Source organism: Gadus macrocephalus, chromosome 7 (assembly GCF_031168955.1).
Source record: "Gadus macrocephalus chromosome 7, ASM3116895v1".
Lineage (NCBI taxonomy): Eukaryota > Metazoa > Chordata > Actinopteri > Gadiformes > Gadidae > Gadus > Gadus macrocephalus.
In genome coordinates, this window is record NC_082388.1 from 15,258,517 (window position 1) to 15,278,342 (window position 19,826).

General features: G+C 41.1%; 1 protein-coding gene across 4 annotated transcripts in view; it reads right to left on the bottom strand.

Moving 5' to 3' along the window:
- LOC132461696 (glutamate receptor 1-like) overlaps positions 1-17,696 on the bottom strand; it is a 57,983-nt gene extending 40,287 nt beyond the window's left edge. For 2 of the 4 annotated variants that reach the window (XR_009526659.1, XM_060056987.1), the window contains exons 1-3: positions 17,305-17,695; positions 16,441-16,575; positions 7,235-7,474 (exon numbers count right to left, since the gene is read on the bottom strand). Coding sequence is in view for 2 of the 4 variants with exons in the window: in XM_060056987.1 (XP_059912970.1) it covers positions 7,235-7,474; positions 16,441-16,575; positions 17,305-17,398 (469 nt within the window). In the remaining 2 variants the exon portion in view is untranslated. Of the gene's footprint in view, positions 1-7,234; positions 7,475-16,440; positions 16,576-17,304 lie in introns of all 4 variants that reach the window. The other 2 variants (XR_009526658.1, XM_060056986.1) reach the window with 2 other exon arrangements.
- Positions 17,697-19,826: the final 2,130 nt, after the last annotated feature.

Sequence of the window (19,826 nt, forward strand, 5' to 3'; positions counted from 1 at the left end):
CCGTTAATAACGCGTTTAACTAACAGCACTAATATATATACATTCATTGTGTATAAATGTCACCAATATCAGCATTGGCAAAAACAATGCTACAATACTTCTAAATAAGCGAGTAATTTCAAAGCTTTGATCAATGGCAACAAATACGTGAAACTCTTATTAGCTGTCAGCTTAAGGAGCTTTTATAAATATCTCTGATGTTTCAGTTCATCGCTCAGACTTGAGGAAGGAACATAGCGAAATGACTGCAGCTGAAGGTTTTCAAATCTATCACGAATGCGCTTGATTAAGAAGCATCACCAGAACTGATCACACCGTACTGAGGCAGACATAGATGATTGGGAGTCTTCCCAAACATTCAGTTGCATGGTCTGCGAATGACCTTTCAGACAGATCTCAATGCACTACATTTGAAAGGTTCTCGGCTAATACAATGATAAACATGATATGGGTTACAGTGTAAAACATGCCGAACTCCACTGTACTTAAGATTACACCGTTATGTGTTACGCCTGATCCGTTCCTGTTGCCTTTGGGAGGTTGCAATCCATTTTTTATGCTATTGAAAATACTCAACTGATTCAACTGAAGAAAACACACGTTTTATAGAACAACTTCTAGTCCTCCCAGAGCGACTGTGCTAAGCAACAAGGCACACCTGAATTTATATTATTGTTTCACTGGTATATATATATATATAATATATATATATATATATATGTCTGCTTGCCATTTCCAATTTATTCTGTTTTGTTTAGGATTTATTATACTCTCAATTATAGAAGATAAACAGCCTTATATTATATTATTTATTCATATTTTTTACACACACACACCCGTACACATGCACATACACACTTCCAAAGGTTGGTGGCAAGAGGGTGTTGTAAGCCTTTATATGACCACTCAGGCGGAAAATAGGCACTCAACTTTCTGTTTCCAGAGAGGATTTTATTGAGCAGATGAGATAATAGGCAAGGATGAGAAGGGATGAGGGGAGACAAGAGGAGAGAGGAGAGAGAGGAGACGAGCGGAGAGGAGGAAAGAGCCAGAGCAGGACAGGAGAGTTGAGGAAGCCAGATAAGAGAAAGGGAGGAGAGAGGGAGAGGAGGGAAGGGGAGAAGAAGGGAATACAGGAGAGAGAAGAGGAGAAAAGATAGCCCCATCAGTGACAGCCTATTTCAAGCCTATTACTCCCTTCTCTGTCCGTCCCCAGCCAGATGTCTCCCCAACCGCACGTCAAATCCCTTGTGTACAGTACTGCAGCACGGCCGCAGGCAGCCTAATGAGGCCAGCCAGCACATTCAGTTTGGCCCTGTTCAATCAATGCCCTCCGCACACACACACACACACACACACACACACACACACACACACACACACACACACACACACACACACACACACACACACACACACACACACACACACATGCATGCCCTCCCCCCTCCCCCCCCCCACACACACACACCATGCAATATACATACCATATGGTATAATACAAATATTAATGATCTTTTTTTTTATACAGTATCTATTTATGATCTATTTATTTCATTCATGTGCACGTGAGATGCTTTGTGAGCCAGGTTCTGAAAAAGCGGAAAGCTTTTGATTTGGCTGCTGATCTCCCTCTGATGTGTATCTATCTATGATGCATGATCCCCAGTGATTCAACTCCATGTTGAGGTGCCATTCTTTTGTATTGCGTGGCATATTAAAACTCCCCCAAGGCAAAGTCTGCCAGAGAATACAAGTGTGAAAAGTGTCTGGCAGTGCCCACAATGCTCTCAGTGCAATCAGTTAATGTGTTCTTGGCAGTAATGTAAAGGAGCTGAATCATTACACTGACACAGAGAGAGAGAGAGTGTGAGGGATTGTTAAGCATAATTGTGTTGGATATGGATTCCCAGATAGAGGTTTTAAGATCATATGATTTGATGGAGTCCATCATCCAATACAGTTATAGTAAGAGAGAAGACACAGACCCCCTGGGGTGTAACAGGTGTCATGAAATATGCTGCTCCGGGCCTGTTGGTCCCAGTTTGGTATTTTGTTGGACTACATTCTGCTCAACTGGGGTTTCATAAATATACTTGAGAAAGAAAGAAACAAAACGTTTTCACTCAAAGTAAGTGTTTTTTGGAGCTTCTTTCCATATGGCATTCATATGCTGTTCTCTGTGGTGTGTTCCACTGATTATTTACCTCAGCTATCTGGATTAACATCCCGATTAAATCAAACCTAAGCCCCTGTCTAACAAACCCCTACCCAGAGGAGTCGTCACATTGGTCTCTATTCAGCATGTAGCATGTATGCGAAAAACAGAAGTCTAACTTTGATCTCTCGTTCAAAACATCAGAATGAAAGGGCAACAAAATGTTGGTTCCCAAAGTGGAATATTTAAACCTTCCACTTGTTAAATATTCCACTTGTAAAATTAAATAATGCTCTCCACAGCCCCAGAGTAGAAGGACTGAAGAATCCTTTGGGAGTCTTTGTATTTCATCAGCTCCCCGAGATGGTACAGGCGCTGCCTTGCTTTTCCCACCAGTGTGTTGATGTGGGTAGTCCAGGACAGGTCTTCTGAAACGTAAACTCCCAGGTATTTGAAGCTGCTCATCCTGTCATCAGCAGTCCCATTAATTGCAGCGTTCCATATGACTTAGTTTGTTGTAGTACTACTATCCTCTTGAAGTTCACAATCATCTCCTTGGTCTTGGAAACTTTCAGAAAGAGGTTTTTCTCCTGGCAGGCCCTCCACCTTGTCCAGGTGGGCTGTCACGTTGTTATTTGAGATCAGGCCAACCATGACTATATTGTCCGTTAACATGATGATGGAGTTGTCGCTGCACGCGATCATGGGTGTGCAGGGAGTAGAGGTGGGGGCTCAGGAAGCAGCCCATGGGAGACCCAATGATCAGGATGAGTGAGCTGGAGGAGTTTCTCATCCCCCCCCTCTGGCCTGGCTGTCCGGAAGTCAAGGATCTAGGCACAAGGGGGTGTGTTCAATCCTAGTCCTTTCAGCTTATCCACCAGTCTAGTGGGGAATATGGGGTAGAATGCTGAGCTGTAGTCAATGAACAGCAATCTCACATAGTCCTCGTTCTGACTGTCCAGGTAAAAGAGAGTGGTGCGGAGGACCTGGGAGACCGCATCATCCGTAGATCAGTTTGGTCTGTGTGCGAACTGCATTGGGTCTAAGGTCGGAGGGAGGGAGGATTTGACGTGGTCCTTAATCAGCCTCTCAAAGACCTTCATGGCCGCTGAAGTTAGGGCCCCTGATCGTTCAGTAGTCATTCAGGCATGCGGAGAGTTGATCTTGGGTACAGTGACAATTGTGGATCTTTGGAAGCAGGTAGCTACAACAGATGTAGCCAGAGAGAGGTTGAATATGGTGGTGAACACAGGAGCTCGCTGGATGGCGAAGGACTTAAGCAATCGCCCAGATATGCCGTCCGGTCCAGCAGCTCTCTGTGTATTCACTCTCAACAGAGCCTTGCTCACGTCGTGTTCCTCCACGGAGATTAGCTGCTTAGCCCCAGCGTGTGAACTCTCCACAGCCACGCTGGTCAACACGCTGACGCTGTCGTTGTAAGCCGGCAACTAGCGGTAGTGTTGTTGCCAGTCTCGGATCGTGCATAGAAGGAGTTCCGGTTCAGTTATGCAGGCTTCCAATACATTTGGTTAAAAAAGGAATGCATTTGGTAATATGGAGCTGAGGTAATGTTAGAAAGAGAGGGCAATTTGAAAATAAGAAGGTATCTGCAATTCAGTCCCGTAATTTCTATTGATCCATGCTGTGTAGTATGTCCTACTCTGCTTTATCCGATTGATTCGTATATATTTCAGAATGTGTTTTAATGTTGCCAGGTCAATGATGACCAACCTGTTTAGGTGTGGAATGTGCAACATGACCAGTTCATGATTTTTTCAAACGCATGTTTTTAATTTAAAGATATCTAAGATATCACATAAATAGCACATCTTATCTTGTCTTTCACCATGTCATATTATGACAAAATGCTTAACTATTGCTGGTTTCTATTCACATGTAGGCCTACTGCTTTGTGTGGAGCTGAAATGCAGCATTTGAATTTGACTTGTAGGTAATGGGGAACATGGATAATTCCACACAGTGAGCTACTGGCAGAGTGTGCATTCAACTACTGCGACCTGTTTGGTTGAGTTTCCGGCATGTCGTAGCATAGAATTTAAGCATTTTAATTTACATGCTCTAGATTCGTCGTTATTGGCAATATTATATATTTATTCAAATTCAGTGTTCACTAAAGGTAATCACATAGTTATCTTTGTCCTACATTAAGTTACATATATTATATTAAGAATATTCTATTGAGCAGATTTTATAGGTTATTGTCAGCTCAAACAGTTGGTATATAGCTCTACATTCCTTTTGAACTCTGTAGCTACTTCATATTTTATGTTTAGGAAAATCTGTTTAGAAGGAGAATGATTATTTAGCACCATTTGGTCACAATATCACTGATTTGTTTATTGTAGTTTCCTGACTGTTGTTAAAATCCGGATAGAGTCCAATATGATTGGAGATGATTGTTGTACCTTTTACCTTCAAGCTGTTTAACCTAGAAACAGCAACGAGTAGGAGTTAGTTGGGACTATCCTGAGATAAACATCACAGGACATCTCACAGATGTGCCGTCAGTCTAGTTCCTTTGATGCAATTATAATTCTTATAATATGCCAGGCTACACAAGGAATCTCTAAATGTGGAATGCACTATAATAATATCCCCCAGCAATAAAAGTCAGACCCTTTCTTTGTAGAAATGTATTGATGCTAAATTCTGTGAAATTGTGTGGCTTTTGCCTTTGTGTTGGGATTTCTGCATTTATGTATCTCATTAATTGCTTGTGTTTTTCGATTTGAAAAGCTGTTTGGATATGCAGTGTGCTCGAAACGTCTAAGCCCCCATATTAAGGGCATGCCAGAACAATCAACACAGTCTAGAACTAAACCCAAGGTTAGGTTTTTTAATAAAATGCATTTACAAAGGTATTTTCAAATTCAAAATATGCATATCAATATCATCATCAACGTACACTAAACGTGACTAAATTGTTGTTGTTTTTATTTGATGAACATGGCCGATGCAAACATTAACTAAATCGGTTTTAATTCTCAAACCAAAAAAGGAAAATTACTGTGGGGCGGCAAGTCATATGATCAGTGTATGCCTGAACACCGTGTTACATCGGTAACACCAACTACTGCAGCAAGCCTACTTTGTTGATGCCGTTCTTAGGTTTTAATCTGTGCACTTTTTAGTTATCTGAACATTTACAGTCGCCATCCAATCAGACAGTTGGAGAGGATCCAGTTGTGCAAAGATTGTTGCGTCATACCCAAGAAATCTCATGGCTGTAATTGCTGCCAAAGGTGCTTCAAATAAGTACTGTGTAAAGGGTCTGAATACTTATGTCAGTGGGACACGTACACTGATAGGCGGGTTTGGTTTGGTTCTGCTCTGTATTGCATATATCATTCCCAATTTAATGATGTAACCCATGTGGGATTGTATAGGGCACCCTGTTGTCAAATGTTGGTATACTGTTGGTATTCTGTATCTGACATCTTTATGTCATGCTTAAAACCTCTAGCAGGGAGCACAAGAAAAAAGTGGATCCATGCCGCCAAACTAAATTATTTTATGCAATGTTGAATAAATCCACGACATGAGTGATTCCTTTCAGAAGTCTCATAATGGTAAATGTTCATACAGAGAATTGAAATGAAGTCTGTTTAACCTTGTCTATAAGAATGGTAAAAAATGTAATCATACTTTTTAAGGACTTTTCACTCACGTGTGTTGTTCCTACCTTTTTTCCCCTAGAGGCGCCAAGAATCCAGCTGATTAATCGCAATTTGGAGGTTTGTAATTTAACCGATAAATTGAACTGCCACTTGATTCATTGACGTTTTGTGGTATATTTTGATTCTAGTTATTAATAAGGAGGCTCCGACGGGTGAGGAGAATAATGAGAAAACCATATAAAATTGAATTTGAAAATAAGCCATAAACAACAACCCAAATCTGTAAAATAATAGTGCTTCTACTAGAAACTTTGAACCAGAAAAAACTTTTACCTATACACCCTATCACGTAACTCTTTGCATGTCTGCCGGCTTTGTGACTTCGTTCTGTTTCATCATCATGTTCTTGTTCAATTTATGCTGGGTGTCAAGTGTACTTAGGTTCATATTTAGCTGTTTTTCCGTCGATAATGCAGTTCTTTTTAAGAATACACTTTATTCCAAATATGTTCAGACTGAAAGTATTTTGAAATGTAATTGTAATTGCTGTTGATATCATTGTAAATTCAATTGAATATTACTTAAATCTTTCAAAAATATCTTTCAGTTTGTTAAGTTATCTAATATTTTTTTTGAAATACACTTAAACTAGTAAAAAGGTATATTTTAAAGTATACCATTAGTAAAAAAATATCTACTTTAGTATATTTAAGTACATCTTATTAGTGTCTCAAAATAGTATGGTCAGGTACATTTATTTGTATTTAAGTGTGTCTTTAGTATGTAGAATGTTGGTGTATTTTAGTGTCTCTCTGTGTTCACATTTCTTAGTGTGGGGACAGGCCACTCCAACTGATACCAGGCGTTATTTCCAACGATCCTCCATTTGTTTATGTCCCTACAAGGACGAACCAAATAGCCAGTCCCAGGCCGTCTGGGACATAGCCAGGGCAATATACCTTATCAAGGGAGCGACTGCTTCTGTTCTTTTGTCATTCACGTTTTCTTATGTACAATACGTATGCCCCAATCCTTTGGTTGGGTGAGAAGAGGGATCGACAGCCAAGGAGCATGTCTGGAGACTGCTCTTCACCCACCTACACTATTGATTAATCAACCTAAGTCTGTACCTTGCTGTATTACATCCTCGAATAAACCATCATTTCGATCCTTTGATCCAACCTGTCAAGCTGCCTTGATTTCCACTTCAAGAACTACTAATACGACAAAAAAAAGACACATCGCCGAGTCAATAAGAACAGCTTAGAAATAAGCCGAAATCTTACAAGTAGCAGTAATGAGATATCATGAGCGTATTAAATGCATTGCTAGTAGATCAAAAATAGCACACTTTTAGCACATAAATCATGGAAGAAAATGGAATATTACTAGGTAGGTACAGTTCAATGAAGTGTTTTTGTCCAGGGCCGTTGCTCACCTGAGTCGGAGCTGTACATGTAGACGAAGCGGGTCCAGCTGAAGTGCTCCACCAGCGCCATGAGGGGCTCCTGCAGCTGGGGCCGGAGCTGCAGCATGAACTGGTTGTTGGTGTGGATGGGGAAGGAGGGCGTCACGAAGCACACGTGCAGAGAGCCACAGAAGGACATGAGCATGTTGACCGTCCGCTGGTCGTACAGGCCCATGATGGCATACACGCCCTTGGCAAACTGGGAGCAGACTGGGAGGAGGAGAAGAATAAAGGAAAAACAAGGGGGATGGAATAAGAAGGTTTGGTTAAAGCTATCAAAAGTAGTGACATGTCATTCCCTCTATCTCTACTGACAATCCTCCTTATCTTCATTGTCCTGTTCATGAAAGGAAAACGGTCCGCATAAAAAGAGACTGGAAATGTGATCTGTTTTGCAGGGGTGCTGTTTCAATCCGTGAACAGAAGGTTTAAGATTGATTATGAGTGAAGATTTAAAGGTGTAAGTGATCTGATGAATGCATGATTACAATGAACAGGAAACAAATAATAACTACACAGACTAAAGAGTAAATTACTCAGATATTCATAAAAAGCAGTTGCACCCTCCATTAGGCAGCCATTCATAGCCTAAATCAGTCCCACCTCCTACTCCTTTCTATATTTGCATTCATGATTTACACTTGGGGTCTTATTCTCTGTGTATTATTTGCAATGTGATTATTGATCTCCATCACCAATGTAATAATGTCAAACTGTGTTTGCTCATTCATTTTTGTTGCTCTCTTTTTCTCCTTGCTTCTCTCTCAATACACACATTAGCAGCACAGTCTTTATTGTCCTTGGATGAAGACTGAGACAACACAACACAACCCATGAGCTACTCACTGTTAAACACAATACTTTGACAAAATAAGAGAGGTAGAGAAAACCGAAGTTTGAAAGATAAAGACTTTATTATCACTTGTAAACAAGTAACAACAAAACCTGAGTTGGTTTGAACTCCCGTTCTGGAATCAGGCTTCATCATTATGTTCCCAAACTGTGTGGATTCCTCCTACATGCGCTGACCAATCACAACACGTATGTATTGGGCCTAGATATAAGGCACCTCCCGTGTCCTCCATGCCAGTTCCCCATTAAATGAACATACAATTATCCTCCTTCTCCGGATTTTCAGTAGATTACAGCATAAAGAATTGACATCTTAAAAATTTCTGTTATATAAGATATAAGGTTGCATCCCTCTATGATTTGAATCCACTTGTCAAGTTATTCATTTAATTGATATAAAACAGACATAATTATGACATAACAGAGATGATATGTCTGCCGACGATAACTGGCTTGAAGTAGTTTGCCCTATATTTTTGACAAAAACAATATTGAGTAAAGTAACAAAGTATAATCAAAGAGAAAAGAAAATGCCACATATATGAGTTAACTTAAAGATGTGACATAGATACACATAAAAACCTTCAACCAATTGACAACAATACCACTGTAAGTGATTGTGGAATACATTCATATTGCAGGCAATATATAACTTTGAATGTAACTTTGTAACATTTACTTTTTTTAACCTTCATAACAAGTAAAAGTCATATAAGCCAAAGTAAGAGAAAGAATGAAGGGGGCTCCTTTCTTCTTTGTGGCATCCATAAAGCCCTCTTCATGTCAGAATTACGTGAGCCAGGTATAGCGCGGTTTACTGCTTTAGGGGTCAACTTGGAGTAAGCTAAGTAATGAACAAGGTTCATCTCAGCGGCAGCAGAAGGTCTAAATGATTAACACTTGCGAATGTCACTCAGAATGTAGTCCTCTGTTGACGCTCTGCTTTTTCCACATATATTTCATTCATATAAGAAAGATAATGCTAATACTTCCTTTAAACCTATCACAGACGCACAGCTAAGACCTCACATTATTACCCCATCTTTCCAATGTAATAATGTATGAATACTTACGATACAGTTACAGGTCCAAGGTTTTCCTTTGTAAGTTGCCGGACTCAGGCTAACGTTATCTTCTTCAATAAACCCTACATTAATCTAATGCAGTTACTAGTTTGTTTGCGATGTTATTTTACAACATGATTTCTCCTTACCTTTATAATTTTGCTGAAATTCTAACTCAAAGCAATACAAAGGTTACATTCAGTCGCCAAATATATAACGCAGGCTTTAGGTCAAGTTCCATGAACAGAATCTTTATATGAAAATATTAATTTGACTAATACCAGGAATAGCATCCACTTGGGTAGATGCAGTGCTTTGCAGGTCAAAAAGCAGCAAGGCTTATTTTATTTTTATTTTTTTGGACCTCAGCTGGTGTTTGCATTCAATACGAATGTGCATCATCCACGAGGCATCTCGTATGAAGCAGAAGAGATTAGCAAAGACAATTCCTCTGGGGGTTTAAACACTGCTAGTGCAGAGTATCTGCTGTAACAGGCTGTATCCCTCTGAGCCATGCTATCACACTATCGTTGTAAAGGTCTTCTCTCTCTGGGCTACATGCCAACAATAGACTAGTTCCCCGAAGGAGATGCCATCATGCTAACAAGGTATATGTCGCTAGGCATTAGCATCTCGCCATACATAAGTACACACACACAAACAGACAAACACAGACACACAGACACACAGACACACACACACACACACACACACACACACACACACACACACAGAAACACACGCAGTCTCCTCCCAACCACAACCCCCTGATCTCAAGGTTGAGTGTAGGATGATAATCTCTGGGAGAAATGGGGGGCATGTCTGGTTGTGGAGTAGTCAAAATGATGAATTGAACCGTAACAGAATTGCAGTATGATCTTATAGGACGATGTGCGTATGAGGTGGAACTGTGTGTGGGATGATTATACACTTTGACACAGAGACCTCGGAGTCCCAGGAGGAGAATGGCAGATGGAGTTCACTACTGTTAACTATCTAGTAATGTAATTCTCGTTAATGTGGAAAAGAAATACCGTAATTTAAGCAGCTGAAAAACGCTAATGGAACTACACATAGGTATCATCAATGAAACAATGCTTGTGTTTAATTACATGCTGAGTAGAAGATTGGATAACAATTATAGGTTCAGACAAACACACAAACACACATATACACAAAACTTAACTAAATGTGAAACATTTTCTGGGCCAAACTGTGATTCCTTACGGTGACCATGACAACAACATTGCAAGATATTTTCATCTGGAGTTGCGATTAATCATTTCATTCTAACTGCCACTGAGCAAGGAGAATTCTATCTTACTTTCGTGTAGGTGTAAAGCTGTAAATATGCAATAAAGATATGTGCTAGAAGAGTGAGACTAAATTAGTCATTATCGGAGTGAACATTTAACTTTGTGCTACTGTGCAATTCCCACACGAGACACGGTTTGACGTGGAAGCGAGACGGTAATTACATGTGACTGCTTGTTACGAACAATAGCTGTCAAACTAAAGTAAGCCGTGCATTAGCTGACCTTGTCCGGCAAAATAAAACTGAAAAAGGAAACAAAATAAAAGCAGGCCAACAGAAGACAGAGAAAAGCCATCAGTGAGCGGGTTCAATACCACTCTGGTGACTGGGTTCAAATCCCTGCCGAGAGGCGCCTGAATGGGCCGCCATGCAGGGCATCAACAAAGCCCTGTCGTCTGAGACATGTGTGCGCCTGAGGACACCTCAGGAAACAACAACATGAAAACCACTTAATCCTTTCAAGGAACACTTTTGCACTGACTCCCCACCCTATTGTCCCTTTTCACTAGCCAAACACACACATGCACATGCACACGCACACGCGCGCACATACACACAAACACACACGCACACAGAAACACACACACACTTGTGCACTGGTTCACACTGCCTCTCACGGACATGCACTCTGAATCCCTTGAACCTGCAGCATTTCTCGGTTGCTTGTATTTTCCTGGCTGCATGGGAGAGGATGTGAATTTGTTTACACACAGTGAATACAAGAAGGACCTCTACCCACTACCCAGCTCAGTCAGAGATTCAAATATGAGCGGACTCCCCGGGGATCCACCCTGAATGGCGGACCAGCACACGGCAGGGTCAGCACACAGCATCCCCCTTTACAAACTGCATTGAGCTGTGACCCAATGCCAGGGAGCAAACTGAACCACTTATCTGTTTTTCATTGGCCATGTTTTTGTGTGCAATGGCTTGTGAATGCATGAATGTCAGGACAAGCAGGACAAGGCTGATAAGAGCTGGCTTTAATAAAAGGTCAGGTGGTTGTTATTAGGAAGCTGCTTGGGAGCCCTGCTCCTTTTTCGATTGTCTGTTCAAAGGTAAATTACCATAGAGCCTGCACTACCACACACCACAAAACTTTTCTGTCCCTGCTTCCCTTATAAATTGTCCATACTTGTGAGAAGATACATCTTTAAGGCATCATCATTATTTCATTTATTCGTAACGTCAGCACTGTTAAGCCCCATTAAACATTGAGGATTCTTAGGCCTGACACGATACGGTATTCACAAAGTGAATCTGTGGATACCTTTCATTGTAGGAATTATTCGTATTCTCATTATTATTTTTGCGCGCCTTTATCTCTGCCCTTGTTTTTGCAAAAGTTGCTCAATTTGATGATGACATGATGATGACCAAGAAGAGCAGGTCCCCGAAAGTTTCAGTCAAAGTCAAAACATGCACTTGAACGTTTGCATCAGACTTTGCAGTCAATATTATGGAAGTACTGTCATGATACTGAGATGAATTGCAATAAGTTTCCCTTGCGATGGGCTACACAGAATACTGTCTCGATAGCATAATCAACGGACTGTTCTAGTAGCTGCAGCCATCTCTGTTGTCTGAATGCCTCTACGGTGTGACTGCATCGTCATCGTGATTCATCGAGCCTCAAGTTAGATAAATGGTTGTGATTGGTCGGTCTATTCCGTATTTTCCCATACAAAAGATATTATGGGAGAGAGGCCAGACCTATCTGCAGAGCAAATAAAACATGAGCCGGCGAGATTTGACTGGTTCCGTGGCTACAAGAAACAGGGATGTCGCATTCAGGTGACAACCAGTAACATCCAGGACAGGCATCCCCCCCCCCACCCCCCGACCCCCCTGGATTCACTGAGTGACTGTCTGTCTTAATAACCTGCCGGCCTGACTGATTGTCTGTCTGACTGCCTAGCTCTTTTCCTGTGTATGTGTGTGTGTTTGCACACGTTTGTCCTCCTCTTGTATTCCGTACTGATGGACCTGATCTCTCTCTCGCTCTCTCTCTCTCTCTCTCTCTCTCTCTCTCTCTCTCTCTCTCTCTCTCTCTCTCTCTCTCTCTCTCTCTCTCTCTCTCTCTCTGCCGCCTGCACTTTCTGTCTGTCTGTCTCCTTTAGAAGGCTGGTTTAAGGTCTCAGTCTGAGAACCAGAGATTATCTGCTTCTAAAGGTGTCTTTCTGCAGCAATAAAAAATAATATTGCAAATATATAAATAAGGCTACATTTGGACTCAGCAAATGTCTATGCAAAGGGTAACAAGAGGAACCAAATTAATGTAATCTGATTGAGGAGTGAACATGATCATGATGGCGTTTACATTAGGGATGAGTATTATACAGAGCCCCTTGAGGGTCAGGCAATACGTTTTGCGTTACCACAACCTTATTTTAGGTTAACTCACATTCAATAACTCTAAAGCAAAACGTTGTTAAAACTCTTAACTAACGTAGTAAGGTAGACAATGTGCTATAACCTAATCTTTACCTGACCAAGCCGTCCTCCGAGCTGGACCAATAACCTTGGTCTGGACAGCCGGCTTCGAGACGAGTATGCAGGGACCGTCTAAAAAGTGCAGCACGAAGAGTGTAAAGAGGCCCCACTACCTCCATAGTGTGGTACTACACTGATGCTTAACTGAAAAAGAGTGAGGTTACTGAATATTTGTGCCGTATCTCTTTTCGGTGCTGCAACTCCGAAGGGTGAATAAAATGGCACAACATAATTTATGATGTTGTGCCGTCGTTTACAAGAGTTTTTACACCTTTGCACATTTGAATGTGTAAAAAATTAATTCCACCTACCAAAATTTTTTTGGCCATTTTTCTTTTCATTTTTGATGAGCTGTACTGGAAAGCATTTTTTGAAAGCTTAATCAAACTTGTGCCTACTGCACGTTTGCAAAGATGAACTACCTAGGCGTCGTACAAAGTGTTCAAAGGTCAAATTGGTGTCATTGTACCTATTTGAATGGGGGAATCGAAGAAAAAAAAAAAAGCCTAGATCTTGAAATATTGGCAGATTCCTTTAAGGAAGGATACCAAAATACAGGCACATGTGGTTCTGTGATGCTATTTCGACAACAGCTGCAACCGAGGATGTCACATTTGATAAAAAGATATATTTGAAAGGATCGGGATGGCTTTGGCTCCAACCTCTGTCAATCTCTAAACCTTTTTTTATCCAGTATTGTTTTCTGTCATTGTTGAAACCAGTTCATGGCTCAATTTTACCCAACTCATAATCTTTTCTCTAGAGCTCTTACTTTACTTGGGATTATGCTACACGTAAAAACACAACCACAGTTTACCATTTTTTATGTTGATGCTAAATGGAGTATACATTTTATAATGTTAATATATAAAGCGCACATGTGTATGAGTTGGTAGTCTTTGTTTAATTGCATCTCAACTATTAATTAACATATAGTGTTGTTGTACGCGAAATATGACTTATTTTACACGTTTTACAGTCTGATACGGTATCTAAAAATTAAAGGTATGTCTTAGTTTAGTAGCTTAGAATAAACCCTAGACTGCTCAAAGCCATGGACTTAATGGAGTTATAAAATTGTCAATTTGAATTACACATTTTTGAAGTGCTACAGGTTGCAAAGCTGTACTGTATAACATACAGCCTTGCCTTCTGCTGTTTTGTGTTCTGTACAGTATATCTGAGAAGAGAATGCGAGTCATGCTGTGCCTCTCTCTGGAATCAACACCAATAACATAGTTTTGTGAACAGAATAAGAAGGGGACCAATAGAGAGAAGAACTAGAATGGAAAGAGTGGGGAGGCAAAGGAGAAAAAAAATGCAGAGGGAGACTGAGTGGGTGGGAGAGAGGGAGTGAGGGAGAAAGAGAGACTGAGAGATACTGAGAGAGGGATAGGGAAATTGGAGAGAATCCTTTGAACAGAATTCCAATAGAGAAAGAGACTTAACATTAAAAAAGACTGTTGAGAGATACACATGACACATGATACTGCGGAACCAAAATATGAGAAGTGAAGGAGGGAAAATAGCAGATGTATGCAGATGGCAATTTGCCTTACTACTCTTAATAATTGCAAAATCATAGTTTATCCCTTTAAAGCATTTCCCCTCTATTCAAACACTTAAACCCAACATTTAAAAAAAAACATTTTGGATTCAGAGCTCTAGGAAAGAGGGATGATGTTGGTTACGGCCCATGCCAACTTTGAAATACTTTTCTCTAAGTGAGTTCTGTCGTTGTGTAATATTTGCTTAGGAAGCTCCTAACCGAGTGTAATTATCCAGAAGTATCTAAGTGGCATCCATGATAAAAGCTGCATGAATTCTCTCAATGCTAAGGAAAGGTGCTTCAATACACTCTCATCTCCTTAAGGGCCACTGGGCCATCCTTTACCAAAGGAAGGAGATAATGCCGTCCCGCAATCCCTTTGGCAGGAGAATTTAAAACAACACACCATTCGGCCGTTAACGGAAACAAACAATCAACATGACTTTCCTATTTTCATTATTTCAAACATTAATACTAATTAGAATCAATGCACATATGACATGAGTGGACAGGAGTGGGAGCGTTAGCAACTTCCTCAATGTGAAAAACTCTCGTAACCCTTTTGTGACGGGGATCCTTTACAAAAATAAATTAAACCTTGGTATGCACTTATTACCGCTACCTAGCTGGCGAGCTAACACAGCACTTGTAAAACGGAACAACACGGTGAGAACGCACAGGGCAAAGCATCTAAGATGCGCTTTAAGTAGTCAAGCTTCGGACCGTTTATCACGGCAGGCCGACGTTCATTACATCCACGGTCGTATAATGACATCGCTTAAATCTGGCGGAAGTCCTCATGAATTATACTTCACATCCTTTCTTGAACTCATGACGTTTCATCGAGGTCAAGGAATAGAATAAAGGAACAGTGCGTTATTCTTTGACTATTCGAGTGAAGCCTTATTGACAGAAAGTTGCTCAAACATAACAATTGCAACATCTGCGAAATAAAAGGCATGCCAAAACAAAGAGGATGACCATAGCTGTCCGTAGAAGTAAAACATTGGTGAGTTAACACAGTCACAGACAATCAAATAAGACTTATTTTCTCATGAATATGGCACTAGATGGAGGAAATCAGAGAGGCTGCTAACTGCAGCGCCAATGGGAGGAGCCTGACCTAGTGTAGCTCCGCCTCTAGGACCAGCCACATCCCCGGCTTGTGTCCAGCCACACCCAAACTCACACATACAACTTGGTATCACACGTTCAAATAGTAGCTATCCCCGGAAGCAAAATTACGAATCCTACTATGGCAAAGGTATGACCCGCCCTTCTCGGCTTAGCCAAGTTATGTTAAGGCAAAACAACTACTTTGTTAGGTTTATGCAACAAAACGACTTGTTTTGGTTTGGGGAACCAAAACTCTCCGGGTGAGGTATAGGCAACACAACTAATTGGTTAGGTTTACTGTCATCGTGAGGCTAATCCAACCTTCAGGAAGAGTAGGGAGCCTTCGCCATAGTTGGATTCCTAAATGTTTGTCGTGGAGAAGCCTGTGGCATGTAAAGCCTTTGGCATGACGGAAAAGTCTCTAGTGACAAAGAAGAAACCATGAAAAACAATTAAAACAAAGAAGACATTTTGAACAAGGGAGTGTCATTACAAAATCATAACCCTAACCTTAACTCCTAAACCTAACCACAACCCTAACCCTAACTCTTAAACCTAACCTTAACACTAACCTCAACCCCTAAACTAACCCTCACTGGGGTTGATTACCCAGTATAAACCCAATCAGCTGGAATGGCACGAGGTCAAGCTCCTCCCATCATCTGTTATCTACAACGTATAATTCTACAAACAGACAACCAGTTATAATCATTGAAGATGAAAACATATATTAGAAATTCGAGCTCTTCGTATAATTTTATATTGGGAAGTAAACAATGCAACTTACAAGCATATGTCATGGCGAAGCTACTGCCCACGTCCACCATGTCCACCTGAGGCACGAGCTTGGGGATGTCGTTGTGATGCGCGAGGGCGAAGCGGAACACCTCATATTCGTGCGAGCCGGTGGGGAAGAGCCCGCCTGTCAAACGGACAGCCAGCATCACACAGAGCAATGCAGGGAAACCGTGGGCTAGTTACCACGGCAATTGTGTGGCTTCAGCAAAAAGTGACAGTAAGATTAGTGCTTTGAATGGAATAAATACATATGGATAAACTAAACAATGTTTGCGTTTCATTTGTTGTAGGATCATCATGTTGTAGGATTAGTTGCTGAAAGATCGTGGTCGTTTTATGGACAATGCTTTTTCTCGGTTGAGCGTTTGGAAGGGAGCAGGTGTGCTTTTACATGGACTGCCCATGGAGATGGGTTCATTCCGACGCCTAAAGGAAAACGATTCAAATAGCATGTGGGATTTGTATACAAGTAGACGGAACAGCATAGTAAATCAGCCTAAATTGCAACAATAATAAAAATTGTTTAGACTTGTTCATGAATAGTACGGTTGTAAGGTCAGATAAGGCTGATGCGTGACTGCGTTTGCTCTTACATAGATACAAAGCAAACATTTTTGCCACAACGAACCTGAACAATGCACTGATGCCGCATAAACCCAGTGCGCGGGATTCTTAACATAGGCTATTTATATTCCAAATGACGCGGCTATGAATTGCAGATTAATAATCATCACGACTGTTTATGTCAATTTGATTACGTTCACTAACCTAAGTGAAGGAATACATGCTTATGACAGGTGATGTTGAAGTAATTATGAGTGAGTGTCCCTACTTGCAGAACAGTCGAACTCACCTATGTTGATATTACTTGGAAAACTTATGCCGCAGCAATAGGCGACAACGCAACTCACGAAGAACCCCGAAGAAATGAACAATCTCGGCGGCATATTTCCTTTTATCAACGGCCACAATTCCAGAGCGGGAAAAATGGTGATATTTCCATACACGCGGTACGGTCAAGCAAGCACAAGTGGCCCGCAGTGTTACAGCCCTCAGTTGGTCGGTAGATCCTGTCTAGCAAACACATAGTTGTAGTCGAGCAACAGTATATGTCTCTCTAACACTCTCTCTCTCTCTCTCTCTCTCTCTCTCTCTCTCTCTCTCTCTCTCTCTCTCTCTCTCTCTCTCTCTCTCTCTCTCTCTCTCTCGCTCTCTCTCGCTCTCTCTATCTCTCCCTCACCCCCTCTCTCTCATCTGGTGAGCGAAGACGACTGGGTGGCACACGAACGCGAAGAAAACCTGTGTGTGTGTGTGTGTGTGTGTGTGTGTGTGTGTGTGTGTGTGTGTGTGTGTGTGTGTGTGTGTGTGTGTGTGTGTGTGTGTGTGTGTGTGTGTGTGTGTGTGTGTGTGTGTGTGTGTGTGTGTGCGTGCGTGTGTGTGTGTGTGTGTGTGTGTGTGTGTGTGTGTGTGTGTGTGTGGGGGGGGGGGGGGGGGGGGGGAGATGAGCTCCATGGCTTATAGATCACCTTGATCAGCACTCAGAAACTTTTCCTCTTATAATAATAATAATAATAATAATAATAATGTAAGTATAATTTCAGTCATATTAAAGTTATTACATAATTCATGACTATTTTCAAAGGCTTATTGCGAAAAGATGATCCATAAATTAACGTGATTATGTATGCTCTAGAACCGCTGGATTAATCACTGTAACTGTTCTGGTATGGGCCTGATTTTACATAACTCTCACATGCATTAAAACGATTTAGTGAGGGGACAACACAAGTGGAATTTGTGTTGATGATTAATTCATTAATAGATTAAGTAAATGGAAATTCAGACAAGCCTTTTGACATGATTTTTCAGAAGTATGCAATGTAACCAAATAAATAAAAGCGATCGATTCAAGACTCAATCGACCCAGGGATTCATGCAGGTCATTGCAAATTAAACAAAGCATTAACCAAATCACTAGCCTACTTTTGATATGTGCCGTCTCCTTCCGTATCCGTTTTTATACAAACATATTTTGGCATAGCTCAAATATGAATATATCTTATAGCCTACATATGGATCGTTAAAAACAGTGCATATCCTGCCCTATCCACATGAGGTGTGTGTATTTTTGTACCTTGCAACTCATTTCCTATACATAAAGTGACAGGTTTGTGCGTTTCCTATTAATTTGATGGAACCCTGAGAAGAGCCTTTTACATTTAAAAAACTGATTAAAACTAGGCCATTATGTTTCGGGTGGATTATTCCTTTGAGGTGAAACCAAATTGTTTTTTGGTTTTATTATTAACAAATTCAAACCTGTCACTTTGACCTGACATAAGGACATTGCTGCTTATACATATGAAACGTATCGTTTTAATTTATCTTAGTTGTAGGCCTATAACTATTTTATTTTTCGGTTTTGACGTTCTTCGCTTAGACACCGTCACCTTCATGCCAGTGCTCTCTGGTGCTGCTCAGGCTTACCCTGGCCAGGATGGCCGCTGATTTGATTTGTGTGATTAGCTTGAGACAATTGTTCATCTGATTTGAGAGAATCAAGGTCAAATGTGTCCGACTATTTCTCCGTCTGGCAAGATGTCCACGTGTGATGTCCCGGAGGAAGCCCGCGCTTCCTTCCCCCGCTAAGCCACAGTAATTACCCTGCCAATGAAATCTGCTGATCTGACAGAAACCTGACACGTACAGTAAAGTGTCTTGGTTTATCCGCGCTGGCACGCGCGCAGAGATCAAACGCTGTAATCCGCCGGCGCCGTAATGGGGGATCGACGGCGAGCGGTGGAGTGTGCTGAGGTGATTATGTGGAGAATAATATCTTTAGAGCATCTTGGGGTGGTTTCGCTGTCCTCTCACAAGGAACCAGAACACAGGTAAATGCATATGACGCACATATGGAGCTTATTGTTTCAATTTACAACAAGTTTATACATAGTGCCATGAAAACTAATTATCCTCGGTAGATGAGGAAGATAGATTGGAAAAAGATAGGCAAGCCTAGTTTTTGAAAAAGAAAAAGCCACACGTGAGACATTCGATCGTTTGTTAACGTACACTGGGTGATGTCGATTTTGATGGCCTTTTGGGACACATAGAGAGAGAAAGAGTAACCTATTTCACTGCACTTCCAGATGATGAGTGGGTAATGGCTGGATTGCAGTCCAGTGGGGCTGAACCATCTGAAAATAATTTAACCAGTTCAGGTTAAATTTGCAAAAATCTCAAATGAAGTCGCCACTTTAAGTCCCTACTTTCCTCGATGAAAGTCTGTGCTTTCGGCCCATTATATTTTGTGTTGTGCGAATATCACACCAAACAGAACGATTGCAGTCAGAGGGATATTTTTTACCTAAATAG